Source organism: Myxocyprinus asiaticus, chromosome 24 (assembly GCF_019703515.2).
Source record: "Myxocyprinus asiaticus isolate MX2 ecotype Aquarium Trade chromosome 24, UBuf_Myxa_2, whole genome shotgun sequence".
Classification (NCBI taxonomy): Eukaryota; Metazoa; Chordata; class Actinopteri; order Cypriniformes; family Catostomidae; genus Myxocyprinus; species Myxocyprinus asiaticus.
In genome coordinates this window covers 41,783,003-41,799,604 of record NC_059367.1, presented here as the reverse complement: position 1 = coordinate 41,799,604, position 16,602 = coordinate 41,783,003, and the positions used below count along the sequence as shown (strand labels likewise).

At 43.8% G+C, this 16,602-nt stretch overlaps 1 protein-coding gene across 2 annotated transcripts in view; it reads left to right on the top strand.

The window, feature by feature from the left end:
- LOC127415175 (espin-like) overlaps nt 1–16,602 on the top strand; it is a 154,716-nt gene that overhangs the window by 35,606 nt on the left and 102,508 nt on the right. For both annotated transcript variants that reach the window (XM_051653797.1, XM_051653796.1), the window contains exons 3-4: nt 7,491–7,677; nt 10,084–10,266. In XM_051653797.1, the coding sequence (XP_051509757.1) occupies nt 7,491–7,677; nt 10,084–10,266 (370 nt within the window). The remainder of the gene's footprint in view (nt 1–7,490; nt 7,678–10,083; nt 10,267–16,602) is intronic.

Here is a 16,602-nt window from a genome sequence, read left to right as displayed (position 1 = left end):
CCCCAGTCTTCCCAGAGGTGCATGAGGAGCTCACGAAGTCGTTGCAGGCACCTTTCACTGCCCGGACCCAGTCTCTGAGCTCCTCCGCTCTCATGACCCTCGACAGTGGGGCTGCCAGGGGGTACTTGGTGATTCCCCAGGTAGATAAGGCGGTTGTAGTGCAAGAGACTCCTGTCCAGCGCCTGTAGGTTTACATCGTCTCTGGCGACTAAGGCCTACAGTGCCGCTGGACAGGCGGTTGTGGTGGATTACGAGGACGGTTCCCTCCTCCCCCGTCACTGACCAGTCCTATGGTGGGTAACCGGAGCCAGGTAAGTGCTTCGATGTCCCCAGGCTCGGCACGGCCACGAGTTCGGGGTCTGAGCCCCCTCAACGTGGCGCCTCCGGCTCTGCCCCGCCGCAAGGCCCCACCCACCGGTATGTCCAACGTGATTGTCTCCTTGGTCCCCCTAGACCAGAGCTTGAGGGCATGGCTTGCGCTCCCCAACCTGTCACGATGGTTATGCGATACAGTTCGCCAGGCATCCACCTGGGTTCAGCGGCGTCCGTTTTACCTCAAATGCAGGGCAAGAACGCCGCTGCCCTCCCTGCGGAGATCGCGTCCCTTCTGCGGAAGGACGCGGTAGAGCCTGTCCCTCCAGCCGTGATGAAGAAGGGGTTCTACAGCCCCTACTTCATCATACCAAGAAAAGGCGGTGGGTTACGGCCAATCCTGGACCTGCGTGTTCTGAACCGGGCCTTGCACAGACTCCCGTTCAAGATGCTGACACAGAAACGCATTTTAGTGAGCATCTGACATCAGGTTTGGCTCGCGGCGGTAGACCTGAAGGACGCGTACTTCAACGTCTTGGTTTCTCCTCGGCACAGGCCCCTTCTCCTGTTCGACTTCGAGGGCCTGGCGCATCAGTACAAGGTCCTCCCCTTTGGTCAGTCCCTGTCATGTCGCGTCTTCACAGAAGTCGCAGAGGCAGCCCTTGCCCTTAAGGCAAGTGGGCGTCCGCATCTTCAACTGTCTCGACGACTGGCTGGCACTAGCTCACTCTCGAGTGTTGTTGTGTGCACACCGCTTCAGCACTGGCGTCAGACTCAAGGTGGGCATGGCGCCATGGCACACATCGCGTGGTCATCACGCCAATCTGCTGCTACCTGTTCAGCCCTTGGACGGGCCTTGCATTCCTGCGGGCAGGAGTCCCCTTAGTGCAAGTACCCCAGACGAGTCGTGGTTACGACAGACGCCTCCGAGAATTGCTGGGGCGCCATGTGCAATGGGCACACAGCCGCGGGCTCCGGGACAGGGCTGTGACTGCGTTGGCATGTCAAATGCCTCGAGTTGCTCGCAATGTTGCTCGCCCTGCGGAGGTTTCGGCCATTGATCCAGGCCGAGCACGTGTTGGTCCAGATGGATAACATGGCGATGATAGCGTACAGTAGCCGCTAAGGCAGCTTGCGCTCGTGTCGCATGTCGCAACTCGCCCGCCGCCTCCTCCTCTGGAGTCAGCAGCAACTTATGTCGTTGCGAGCAACTCACATCCTGCGTGACCTTGACAGCGCAGCAGACGCGCTGTCGCGACAGGTCACGCTCAGGGGAGAGTGGAGACTCCACCCCCAGGTGGTCCAGCTGGTTTGGAGTCGATTCGGTCAAGCGCAGGTAAGCCTGTTCACTTCCCGGGAATCCTCCCACTGCCCGCTCTGGTACGCCCTGACCGAGGCTTCCCTCGGCACAGATGTGCTGGCACACAGCTGGCCCCGGGGGCTGTGCTAGTATGCGTTCCCCCCAGTGAGCCTACTTGCACAGACCCTGTGCAAGGTCAGGGAGGATGAGGAGCAGGTCATCCTAGTGGCACCCTACTGGCCCACCCAGACTTGGGTCTCGGACCTCACACTCCTCGCGACAGCCCCTCCCTGGCAAATTCCCCTGAGGAGGGTTCTCCTCTCTCAGGGATGGGGCACATTCTGGCACCCGTGACCAGACCTCTGGAATGTTCATGTCTGGCCCTTGGACGGGATGCAGAAGACCTAAGTGGCCTACCACCCGTGGTGGTAGATAGGATCACTCAGGCTAGGGCTCCCTCCATGAGGTACCTGTATGCCTTGCAGTGGTGTCTATTCGCTGAGTGGTGTTCTTCCCAATGCGAAGACCCCCAGAGATGCACAGTCGGGTCGGTGCTTTCCTTCCTGCAGGAGAGGCTGGTGGGGCAGCTGTCCCCCCCACCTTGAGGGTGTACGTGGCCGCTATGGTGGCGCACCACAGTGCAGTTGACGGTAAGTATTTAGGGAATCACAACCTGATCATCAGATTCCTTAGAGGCTAAAGTCCTAGAGGTTGAATTCTCCCAGACCGTGCCTCATTACCTCATGGGATCTCTCCGTGGTCCTGCGGGGAGCCCCGTTTGAGCCCTGGAGTCAGTTGAGCTAAAGGTCCATCTGAGCTCACGTCCATCAAGAGGGTAGGGGACCTGCAGGTGTTCTCTGTCAGCGACACTTGCCTGGAGTTCGGTCCGGAATACTCTCACATGGTCCAGAGGCCCCGACCGAGCTATATGCCCAAGGTTCCCACATCCCCATTTAGGGATCAGGTGGTGAACCTGCAAGCAAAGCTGCCCCAGTAGGAGGCAGACCCAGCCTTTTCATTGCTGTGTCCAGTGCGTGCTTTGCGCATCTACTTGGATCGCACACAGAGCTTTAGAGTCTCTGAGCAGCTCTTTGTCTGCTTCAGAGGACAGCGGAATGGGAGCGCTGCCTCCAAACAGAGGATCGCCCACTGGGTCATTGATGCCATCGCTTTGGCACACCATGCCCAGAACACGCCGTCCCCCTTGGGGCTTCGGGCACACTACACCAGGAGTGTGGCAGCATCCAGGGCATGGTGCCTCTTTGGCAGACATCGGTAGAGCAGCGGGCTGGGCAACACCCAATACCTTCGTGAGGTTCCTCAATCTCCGGGTTGAGCCGGTTCGTCCCGTGTGTTGTCAGGTATGAAAGGGTAAGTTGGTGGGACAACTGGTCAGGTGTACCGCTTGCGTATAGCGCTTTTCCCCTCATGGAGGGGGAGATGTGCGCTTGTTACCCCCCAGCCGTGTTCACGAGGTCATGGACCCTGGATGTCCTTCCTCCTTAGCCCTGTGGCAGGCGAGTTCACAGAGAAACTCGATGCCAACCCAGTACATGTGCTATTAGGCTTAGGGTACTGGGGTAGGTGCTCCACATGCACTGGTTGCCTGTTTGTAACCCCATGTGATGTATCTTCCATGAGATGGTTTCCCTGTTGGTAAACCCGCATCTTCCTTGGGCAGAGTTTCCCTCTGCCAGCAGTCGCCGTGTTTGTAGAGCTCCATCCCCTCTGGGTAGGACCTACCATGGGGACTTCTCCACATGCGACACTGCCGACAAGACTCGGTAAGACCATGTGACGAATTTCCACACAATTGCCTCCCCTTCGGGCAGGATGTGGTCTCCGTGGTGTCTTCCCCTTTGGAATGGACACCTCCCCCCGACGCGGACATTTATGGCCCCCAGCTGAATGATTTCCCTTCTTTTTTGGGGAGAAAAAAGAAGAGAAGAGGCCGTGGCTGGGGCCGCCTGTCCCCATTTTGGGCAGTCAACTTGTCCCCAAGGTGCGGGGGACCGTACGACGCTCATATGAGTGTTGGGGGAGGTTATGTGACAGCCAGGTGCACTGGCTACGAGGCACGCAATGGTTTGCCCATCTTGCACCGCCAGTCCACGTAACACAGTTCAGCTAGTTGTGGCGTTTCGTATAGGGACCCCTAGTGTCACTACATCGACACAATGTCAATTGAGTGACAGATAGGGAATGTCCTGGTTACTTTCGTAACCTCCATTCCCTGATGAAGGAACGAGACGTTGTGTCCCTCCTGCCACAACTCTGAACCACCTGCTGAAATGGCTGGGACCCTGTCTTGGCTCCTCAGCACAAAACCTGAATGAGTGGTTGCGAGCCAGCTCCTTTTATTCCCGTATGTCCGGGGGAGTGGCATGCAAATTCCACTCGCCAATTTCCATTGGCCTTTTCTCAAATATCAGAGGTGTTTGGGGCTCCCAAGGGCAACCCCTAGTGTCACTACATCGACACAAAGTCTCGTTCCCTCCATCAGGGAACAGAGGTTACGAAAGTAACCAGTACGTTTCTCATCAATAATGAGAAGCCATAATACTCTATAATACTCAAGTAAACTAGTTGATAAAATGTATGTCTTTGAACTGGCCATGTTGGTCAAGGTGCAAAGATTTGGAGAGTTGAACTTAACCTTTGACATTAAATGCTGATTGAACTAGCGGTTATACTGTACACATCAGCTGCGTCAGCACAATTTGAGGTATCATTCATGTACGTAGCACCAGGGTCGTAGCTAATGAGGTGAAAGGTGGTAATGATTCTAGGGGCCTTCAGGTACAGGGGACCCACAACAAATTTTAAACTGCATTTTTATTCATATGAAAGGGGCCCAGACCAATATACAGACAGGGGGCTGATAATTCCTTGCTACGGCCCTGCTCAGCACAAACAGTACCTTTTGAAGTTTAATACTTACAGTTAGGTGCTTTGAAAAACCCTAATCCCCCAAAACACTCTAGCAGCCGCATAGCAAGGCTCCAACATCCAAACAAAACACCTTAGCAACCACATAGCAACATCCTGGAAACCAGTAAAAATCAATTTTCTATTGTTCTAGTGCAAGTGTTGTTATTATGAGCTGTACCTACTGTATGTAACTGTGAACATTCATCTTGCAGCGTGAGACTGTGAGATATTAGAGGTGTTTAAGAGTTGCATGTTTAGATTTTAATTTCAGAATCGTGCTTGTTTGTTGTATACTAATGCTTATATTTTGTATAATTGTACGTTCATTTCCCTTACAAATATCGAGAGTTCATGGCAAACTTGCAAACTTGCCGCAAATTCGCCACTGAGTATTTTCACATGTAAATGTGCTTTGTGGCAAACGTGCTGCAAATTGTCCATTGTTGCCAAAGGTTTGCTGCAGGTTCACCACTACTAGTGAAGAGCTGCAAACTTCTGGCAAACATTTGCGGTGAATCACAAGCTCATTTGCATGTGAAAATAATGAGTGGCAAATTTGCTGCAAATTTTTGGTCAAGTTTGCGGCTAGTTTGCCAGAACTTTGGATTTTTTGTAAGGGTTATGGTTATACAGTACGTAGGCCCATGTCAATATGATGTCTTTGTGGTATACACTGTGTATTATCATACTCAAATGTCTAATGTCAAACCTAATCCTGTTGCACTGGAGAATAACACATTTTACCATGGAAATCACAGAGAGATATGAGAGACATGAAACTAGCATATCTATGTAGGAAATCGGTTGTCGGGGACAATGGTGAATTACCGATAAAGTGGTTGTTGTACAAACATTTTTGACTGCAGAACAGAATGCTGTGATTTACCAGACAAAATGACATTTCAGAGAGCTGTATAAGTAACATTTTTTAATTAAAGGCAGAAGCTGTTTACACTAAGAGCAAACACTGATAGATGCTATTTGGAACCCCAATTTAAATACATACATTCAGTATTCACCTTATTCATCCCCGCCACTTTTAAACGTTCCGCTCTTCCGCATTTTGTCATCTAACTTCCTGTTTGTATTGAAGCATCTGAGAAGAGTTGATTTAAAATGGAATACATGTGGGAGCACAGAAAGTATAAGTGTTTGTCTACACCATCACTTTACTACGTGAAAATGCTCGTGAGGTGTTTTGATGTCACTGTAAATGTTCGTTTTTCCGATTCCCACGGAGGTAAATTGGACTTGGCAGATCACATTCGGACAGCTACTTCACTTTTTCATGCAACAATCGTTTAATTGTTATACGTGTAATTCCGCTTAATTGTTTTAGGCTTCAGCTTGTTAATAATTTGTGTTAAAATGTGTAGTTGACATGAAATTTCAAACAGTGACAGCTCGTATTATTTCACATGCAAGTTCATGACATTAAAGGAAATTACATTTGTACTTTTTTAAATGAATTTGTCATCCAACATATTTAAGAGGCTTAAATGTAATTAAAATGGTTGTAAACTGAATATAAAATTTAACATACTCTTTCACATTGACGAATGAAATACTCTTGCTTTAAAATCTCTCCGCTCTGCTTTCCGTTGCTATGACATCACCTGAACACTTTAAAATATTCTTGATAACTTTTGGCAATTCTGTAACCTGTACATCCATTTAGTTAGGTAATAACACTTTGACATCAACACCATAGAAATCTTTATAGCAATCGCTAGAAGTTACAAGACTAAGTTTTCAAGATGGCTGCTCCACGCTAGTTTCTCTGGCGCATAAGGTGAATAAGGGTGAATAAGCATGTTTGTTGTGTTTATTTAGAGTCCCACATACACCATACACTAGGGTTCAGCAACGTTTTTGACATGAAGTGCCAGTTTAATTTTCCTTGTTAATCACTTTGCCACTACTCAACCAACCGTCCCACTACTTGAGCGACCCACTGGGAAAAGTCCTATATCCCCATCTGGAGGTAATTTGAACAGAGGCATACACTCTAGCAGAGTAGGCACATTAATATAGAACGGAGATTAAACTGACTGGAACTACCCATGCATTAAACGGTTTTAACGCACGCATTCCAGCCAGTCAGAATCGAGTATTCAAATAGACCATGGTATAAAAGAAAGATAATAAATGAAGTTCAACACAGATGTATGTTTGATCTCTTGAAGCACACAGGTTGCTTCTAAAACTCAGCTGAGATCTTTAGATCATTTAAAATTCATTATACATTTTTTGTATTAATACATACTTGAAACTATGATCATTTAAACAAAGACTGAAATAAACATAAACGATCTCAATATTTATTGTGGGAAAATAATTTCTATACATTTTTTTAAAATGACAAGTGTTTCAAAGTTCCACCACCCCAACCAATTTTGCCCCTAATAAAGTTTTTTCAAAAGTTAGTGTGCTTGTTAACAAAAGTTGACAAAAGCATCAGTGAAAAGCATGCTTGAGATTAAATATGAGACGAGCAATGTTTGAAGAAAACAAAGCAAATTCACTTGAATTATGCAAAAAGTGTGAAAATATGATTTAATTGTGTGTATTTATGATACATAAAATGTTAGCTATGAAATTAGCCTTAGCGAGAAAAAGGCAGACATTTTTTCAAAAACCTTAAAAATGTCATTTCCATCAGCATCATTCAGCGAATTCAATTAAACACTACACAGAATTTGATATGTGCTGGAAATGACACTGTGGTTGGAATTTTCATGGCAAAATGACATTAATCTCCTGTGATGCATGTACATACACTGTTGGACATTGTTAAAAATGTGTGAGAGTATAAAACATTTTTTAACGAGATTTTACTTTCTCCACAGTGATAAAAATGCACACTTTGATATATTCAATTATTTTTACATCCCTGTCTCATCTTTTAATTGAATAATTTTCTTAACAGTTTTTTCTTCTCTTTTAGCGTTGTCAATTTCCAAACCAAGAATGGTGCCACACCGCTATACCTTGCATGTCAGGAGGGTCACCTGGAAGTTGTCCAGTACCTAGTGAAGGACTGTGGGGCGGAGCCAAGTATCAGAGCCAATGATGGGATGACACCACTGCACGCTGCTGCCCAGATGGGACACAACACTGTCATTGTCTGGCTGGTGAGGTTTTATTTACAAGTTTGCCTTATTAAATGACTACAGCATGTCTAATACACAGTATACTGTATGATTTTGTACATCTGATAGCAAATAAAAAAATTTTAGCAATGTTTGGGGTTCATGGCTGTCCTTAGGGCAGTGCAACCAGTGTGGGCCCCACTGGGCCCTGTGGCGATCACTACTGAGGGGATACTCATATCCAGTGGTGTAGTCAGGGCCATACGCACGTATATGGCGGATGCTTACTTTTTTCCCAGGGCTGTTTGCGTATAACGACTTTGAAGGATCAGTATTTGCATATACCCTCGGTATACCCACTTGTTTTGCTGCTTGGTCAATAATCTACTGTCGTGTTAGTTTCCCTTTAACTTTAAACTGGAGATTCTTTGTTGTAATTGGTGCATTATCACTTGGATACCATTCCCCACTCCTGATAACCGTTGTCACCGCCATCATCGACTGATTATGACAGTGAGTGGAAAGAGAGAGAGAGAGTCACCCTCACACTGAAGCAGTATCAAGTAAAATTAACGTAATATGCCAAACGTCCTGTAAAATAAGGAATCGTCCCTTAATTAAGGCAAAAAATTGAGTTCTGTATGAAATCCATACATGATGCCATTTGTCCCGTATTTTAGCATCACACACCCAAACTGCTGATAATGTTTCACAAATCGAGAGAAATGGACCTGAAACACACACAACTATCGGATGTTGCTTTACATGGACGCTACACTTGACAGAAACGGCTGGGGGAAATATCAGTGACAATCAGTGGATGTCTTCTGTCGTGTTTTCTGTCAGAAGCAAGATCATTTTGTCAAAATCATATAGCATTCGAGTGCATGTCAATTGTTTCCCACGATTGGGGATTTTAAAACACCAGTAAACGCACCTATTCATGAAATGCCATTACATTTTATTGCATCTGTCAGAGCTCGTTTTGGAAGAGAGAGAGGTAAGAAAAACTGCATTACTGCATTAATTCAAAATAAAAGTACAGTAGTACAGGTTTAGTTAAAACACTTAACGTGATTTTTCTACATTTCCCTTATGATAAACACTATTTACTGCCAAAACAATGACACTGATCCAATGAGAAATACACTATTTTCATGTTAAGCCTTTTCTCTCCCTTTTTCTCTTCTTCCAGGTCATTGTATTAAAGCGTTTTTACTTTTAAGTTTAGTAGAGGACGTTCACACTGAATGCGTTTTTGCGTCCCTACGCGCTGGTTTTCAGTGTAAAGCAGCGTCTCGCGCAGGAACACCTGTAAATATGGGTCATTCCTACAGTTCTGTGTCATTTAAGTCCCTGTTACAAGTGTGTGTGGTATTTATATTGTTTAATTTCACCCAATTACAATTTTGATAGGCTTGTTATAAAGAAGAAAGACTTTTTATAATGTTACACACTTCTGTGGGCTTAAAAGTTACATTTTAAATAATTAAAATCCTTTTCTATTGCACTGTGTCACTTCCTCATGTCCCAAAAACTGCACGTCAATTATCTTTGACAAAAATAAATGCTAAATCATTGGATTTCTATTTTTTCCCCCACATATAGTTAAGAGTTTAGTGTTACATTCTCTGACTAACATGTATTCATTTGTAGTAAATGTGTAATTTTAACACTGATAATGGAGGTTTTTTTGTGTGTCCCTTGATTTATTGCGCACCCTGTTATGTCATGATACCATGACCTTTCATTGAAGATATATGTTAGGAAATGACATCACACGCACTGGAGGTGGACATCAGCCATTCTGCAAAATTACTTTGAGTAATTTGAAGTTTATAACTCTATTGTTTTATTTATGTTTTCCTTTATATTGTGGTGTTAGTCATATGTGGTCAAGCATAACATGTCCACCCTATTATGGGAAGATATATGGGAAATGAATATAATTGAAAATTTCAATATACAGTATTTTTGTTAACCAAAATCAAATCATCAATATTAGTTTACAAATATGTTTTCTAGATATCAATCGCAGTCCATGTAGTGGCTCATTTATCCACTGAATGTCCACCCTGTTATTGTCCACCCTGATGTTTCCCGTTTAACTGGATGAAGATCTGAATTTTTTTTAGTAATTTATCTTTACCAGTATGACTAATACAATCTTTAATATGTCACTGTAATTATGAAACATGAAAACACTTGTAAAAGTATGTTTTATTTTTCAAAAGTTTCAAAGCCGGAATGTCACTGAATTGTAGGAATGACCCATTTACGATATGTACAGCGTTGCAGTTCCGCAGCTCTCTATATGTAGATTATGCAGTCTACAGTACAGTAAATTACAGTCTATAGGAACAGACCCCCCCCCCCCCCCAATAGTAAACCACTTTTTTTTTGGTAGGACTACACCACTGCCCATATCCCATTTTTGTCTTTGTACAGATGAGTTTCACAGAGATCAGTCTGTCTGACAGAGATAATGATGGTGCCACTGCCATGCACTTTGCCGCCAGCCGTGGTCATGCCAAGGTCCTCAGCTGGCTCCTACTGCATGGTGGGGAGATAGTGACTGACAGCTGGGAAGGGACGCCGCTGCATGATGCCGCTGAGAATGGAGAGCTGGAGGTATGCAGCTACCACGATTTACTACAACAACTATTGTTTAGTACAGTTTTTCAGCTCTGACATCTAAAACACATCACTGGGAAGGAAAGGACATTATGTGACAAGGCAAAAGGCAAGACGCAGTAACTACACATTGTCAAAAAGTTGTGAACGAAATCATGTCTCTTTGACTTTGATCTGTCCCATGACAGACAGATTTGATTCAACTATGTTCAGATTCAGAGAAAACAGAGTGAAAATTGCAGTAACTACAAATCCCATACTAAAACTAGAAAACTTTGAAGCCATTTTTCTCAGTTTGAATGTTGGCGGAGTTGATGCGTTTTGCCTTTGTAGGCTAAAATACTGTATTATATAACAACCATTATTATATAAACAGTAGATTGTGAATTTATTCCTTTTATAAAGTTATGGAAGATTTTTTTATATTCCGAGGGAAATCAGACTGATCACGCTGTGAATTCGGCGACAGAAGGTCAAAAGTTCTGCTGCTGAAATCGGTCTGTGCTTACCACTGCCCCCAGTGGCCGAAATGTTGTTGAGATGAAATGTCCACAGTGTGGAGCCAAAAGACAGTTGTATTTGTAGTTTTAAATTATGTAACATAGTAAACAGGAATGCATATTTTATTAACTCTACCTCCAATTCAAACTCCAACCCTAAACCTAACTGTTATGGAGTAAAAAATTTATTTTAGAGGGAAAATGCAATTAATAGTGCTTACCATTGTTTATATGAAAGCAATAACTTCCTGGTTTCCATAGAAGCCAGACTCATGTCTGAGAGTTTGCTTGCACGCTATGAGTATCGCCACATGGGAAGATAAACACAATTGAATTGATGCAAAAATGTCTGATGGGGAATGGTGCTTGTTAGTAATTCAGCAGAATGGTGGTCGATTTCAGGGTACATGAAAATTCGGAAGCAGCATGTCGATTTCCCATGTGTTCATGTTGAATAATGTTGGACAGGGTTTGATTTTATTCTTTGTGATTTGATTGGATAATGATTTGATAGGATACATTACTTCTTTACGGCATTTATTGGTTAATATTATTTTCCCTGTCCATGTCGCCCACGCTTCAACAGAACAAAAAGAGGCTATTACATTTGGATGAAAGATTATGAAAACAACATTGTTTTCATTAGAATAACCACCTACACTGATGAAGGAAGGAAGTTAAGATAAAAGGATCATTGTGGTACAAATCATTTAGACCAGTGTACCAGTCAACCTATTGAATGTCTGAAATGGAGACCCAAGGTGTGTCAGCATTAAACAAATTGTGCTATAAGGAAAATGTTTGTTTTGTCTTTAGGAGGAAATTTAGATTTCTGTTGAAAGAGCCTCTATGTCTAGTTCGTCTTATTTGGCATCGTTGTATGTCATACGCTGCCAATTGTTGATGTTTCTGTGTTTATTCTATAGTACTCCCTCGGCACACCAAGACTGGGCAAACAAGCCACAAGACCACTGGGCCCCTTAGCCAAACTGTTACAGTATATCTGACCAAACTGTTACATTTTTACACTAAGCAGTTTTATTCTGCTTAACAGACAAAATATGTAAATATATAACTGTATACAATAAAAATCAGTAAATTAAACTTTATTTACAAGTATGCCTTATTAAATGACTACAGCATGTCTAATATACAGTATACTATATGATTTAATACATATGATATCAAATAAGTTTTTTTTAGCAATGTTTAGAGTTCATGGCTGTCCTTAAGGCAGTGCAACCGGTGGGCCCACTGGGCCCTGCGGCGATCACTACCAAGGGCGGACCCATATCCAGTAGTATAGTCGGGGCCATACACATGTATACACCGTATGTTTACTTTTTTCCCAGGGCTGTTTGCGTATAATGACTTCTAAGGATCAATATGTGCATATACCCTCGGTATACCCACTTGATTTGCTGCTTCAGAAGTCCATAATTTGCTGTCATTAGTCGTTAGTAAAAAACGATTTGCTTCGAGCAGTGGTGTACCCTAGTCACACAGGACAGCAGTGTTCTCTGGACACATGCTGCATATTTTTATATTATTTATGTTTTTATATTTTTATATTTTACAGTTTAGTTCTCCATTCTGCTCGAACCTTCAATTTAAAATTAATTGTGACCTTGTGAATAATGTGCTTTATGTGCTTACTACGGCTGCTATCTGTTTGCCTCACAGAAATAGGATAAGCGGTCTGCCCACGAAAAATGTCTTTACCTGTTGAAAGCCAAACATGGTGAAAGGGATGATAATAGTGCCGTTCAGTACTGGTTAAGTTAATCAAATCACAAAATTAAATGAGTCTTGTGCTCAGTATACATCCACTGCTGTACATTTGTGATTTTACTTGGTTAATTGCAATCTGTGAGTACTCTGTTAGCCCTTTTCCACCGAAATTGCGATGGTCCTCGAGCCGAGCCTGTATTTAAAAATAGAGAGAAATGCAATCCAAATGCGATTCAGTGTTTGTCTCAAGTGAGACCGACTGAATTCAATGCCTGGTTAGTTAGCTGGATGGTCAGTGTCCGAGGACAGAGTCCAAAACATCCTTGCTCCTTCCACTGCCACTTTACTTGGGTCTCTTATGCTCCCTGTACTCTCTTTAAGTTTTGAATTTGCTTATGATTTGGTCAGTTGTCCAATTGAAGCCGGCGTGCAACATTTCTTGCCGTTTCTCCACGCATACTTTTTTCTTTTGCGATTTCTCTTGTTTATCTCGGATCTCTGTAGAAGACTCTATCGCAAGTAGAGTGCTTGTTTCCTCTGCGTTTCCTGAACTCTTTTGATGTCTGACATTTTTGTGGGGTTTTTATCGTTGTTGTAGATTGAAAAAGCACTCCTTGCTGCAGACGGAAGCTACTGTTGTTGTTTGGAAATTACCTGGTGATGAAAAATAATCATGCCCTCCGCCCCCGACGTAAACAGTTCCTGTGTAGAGACCAGCAAGCTTTTCATTTAGCTTAACTAGACAATTTAAAGATAAAAGCTAATTTTTAAGGAACGTTGGGTAAGCTAACTACAGGTTTGGTTTACTTTTCGTGCTGGTCTTTTTGCCACCACTTCTGTCTGTGGTGTAGACAGTGATATTGCCAAATGATTGGTCCAATGAAAGAGTGGATAATAGAGTTGCGCTTAACATGGTGAATTGATGTTAGTTGGAATGGGGCCCTCCATTCATTTTATAAATGAGTCAGTCTGTAGATGGCAACAAGTGATTGATTTGTTCTATTCTGCTTGTTATATAGACAAGTATTGGGTTGGCTATCGGAAAGATTAAAATGCATCGTTAATTATCAAGATATTTTTAACATATCAGGAAGAGCTCATCTTTGTATAGGAGCATAATTATTAGCAAAAAAGATATAATAAAACCTGCAATGTTTTGTTAGTTTATACAATTAGGCTAATATTTAGCCTCCACCGGAAAATTCCCTTACGCTCCACCACTAGTGTATTTCTCTCTATCACTGTTACTTAAATTATTTTCCACTTAATTTTGTTTCATTTTCTAGCAGGGTAAAAAGGTGTAAATAATATTTTGAATATTTGGTTTTAGGGTTATTTAGTTTGCTTTGTCCATAGAACACAACACAATAGAACACAACCTCTAATTTTACATCACAGTATAGCTGGGGTTAAGTTAATGAATATGTGTGTGTGTGTGTGTGTGTGTGTGTGTGTGTGTGTGTGTGTGTGTGTGTGTTGTGTGTGTGTGTGAATTTGTTTTTAAACTGTGTCTCTGTGGTGCTATAAAAAAGTTTGAGTGACACATATAGTGTATTTTAAAAATAATACATTACATTGTTCTTTAATGGTTATGCACATCTTTTTCTTGCTGTATTTGTTATAGCAGCAACCTAAGCCTGATTCTGTTGTGTTGTTGAACGTTTTAAATGAGCTGTTTACCATGGGCTATTGAGGGGTAAAGAAATGAGTGTAGGTGTGTGTTTGTGTGTGTGTTTAGATAACTATACTTTGGGGGCAGATTTGTCATTAGGAGTGAGCTAAATCTGACAAAACCTCCCTTTAGGGAAGTTTTCATATGGAAACATTTTTTTTTAATAAATAAACTAAATGTTTATTGTTTAATTTTTGTTTTTAAATATAAAATACAGAAAGTTTTCTATTAGGGGTAGAATTAGTGTTGGCCCATATCGGTAGCTTTATTTAAAGTCTATGGTATGGTATGTTATCATTTAGATGAAAAAGTCAATTGTATTGTTTTTCTATTTGCATACTGGAACATTTCCATTCACATTTTCCTCACCTTTAAACAACACCCTGATACTCTCATTCGGACTGCCGTCCATCCTTTGAGGGAATTAATACATTCTTAATAACAGAAATGAAAATGAGAAGTCAGTTCTCATGTTATTGTGAGAGTGCTGTGTAGTCGGTTGCAGAATTTTCCACAGAAGTACGCCATCTTTATTCATTTGTAACATTATCCATCTCAGCTGCATGACAGAAAGAGCGAGGGAGAGAATGAGTCAGAGAGTATTGTCTCTTGCTCTCCCCCGAGGGCTGAATGTATGACAGCTGTCATTAAACAAAGTACCCTTTTACTACTTTCAGTAAAAGGAGTCAGGAGACAACGAAGCAGTGCAGGCCAGTCTTTTATTTTCTGCCTTCAGTGTCTTGTATTTTAATGCACTCAATTCATGTACATTCTTCAAAACACTCAATAAGATAACATATACTTTTTAATACACTCAATACACGTCGAGACCTTGCTCTTGGTCGCTCTCTCTCTTCCGCTGACAGACACATGACCACGCACCCATCACCACATATCCCCACCGCCCGACTAAGGCCAGGGCAACACTTCCGGCCTGCCAACTCCCCCCCCCCCCGCCCCCCCATTTCTGGAGAGAAAGTCAGCCACAGCCATCTGCACTCCTGGTCTGTGGATCACCTCAGATTTGAACAGCTGATGCGGCAGGTACCAACGGGTGATCCACGCATTGGTATCCTTCATGCTGTGGAGCCACTGGAGTGGGGCTTGGTCTGAACAGAGGGTGAAGGCCTGCCCCAGCAGGTAGTAGCGGAGAGTGAGGACGGCCCACTTAACTGCCAGACATTCCTTCTCCACGGTGCTGTACTTAGTCTCTCTCTGCGAGAGCTTACGACTAATGTACAGCACCGGTCGCTCCCCCCCTCCACCTCCTGCGAGAGCACTGCCCCCAGCCCTCTCTCAGATGCATCCGTCTGCAAAATAAGGGGCAGAGAGAAATTAGGAGCATGAAAAAGCGGCCTCCCACAAAGCAGATTTTATTTTTAGGAAAGCCTGTTGGCACGACTCCGTATACTGGACTGGATCGGGGGCCCCTTTTCTAGTCAGATCAGTCATCGGGCTGGTGATGTCAGAGTAACTAAGCACAAACCTTCGGTAGTAGCCAGCCAGTCCCTGAAACTGTCTCACCTCCTTTTTGGTCTTGGGCCGCAGACAGGCTGCGATCACTGCGTTTTTGTTAACCTGGGGTCGCACCTGCCCGTGGCCCAAGTGGAAGCTCAGATACCGAACTTCCACCCGCCCAATTGCGCACTTCTTCGGGTTTGCCGTGAGCCTCGCTCATCGCAGCGACCTCTGGACAGCATTCAGGTGTTGCATGTGCCACTGCCAGTCATTACTATAGATAATAATGTAATCTAAATATGCAGCAGCATATGCTGTATGGGGTCTGAGAATTTTGTCCATGAGACACTGAAACGTGGCCGGGGCCCCGAACAAACCGAACGGAAGGGTCACAAATTGGTATAAGCCGAATGGTGTGGAAAAAGTCATTTTTTATTGGAAGATTGGAGTTAAAGGGATCTGCCAATAACCCTTTGTTAAGTCCAGTGTTAAATAAAATTGAGCCACGCCCAACTGATCAAGCAATTCGTCAATACGAGGCATTGGGTACGCGTCAAATTTGGACACCGCATTCACTTTGCGATAGTCTACACAGAACCGGACCGTCCTGTCACTCTTATGTACCAGAAACACCGGGCTGGCCCAATCGCTGTGCAACTCTTCTATTACGCCCATATCAAGCATTGCCTCTAATTCTTCATTAACAACCTTTTTTTGTGTTCAGGAAGGCGATAGACTACGAACCACCACCCGCAGGGTGGTCTCGATGTGGTGCTCTATGAGGTTTGTGCGACCAGGGAGAGGCGAGAACACGTCCACAAATTCCATTTGAACTTGGCCAAGTCTGTGAGCTGCAACGGTGAGAGGTGGTCTCCACACGGGACTGAGGTGAATGAATTTGGTTTGAGAGTCACCTACGGCCTGAACTCGGGGACCACCGTCGCTAAGGCCACAGGGACCACCTCCCTCCAA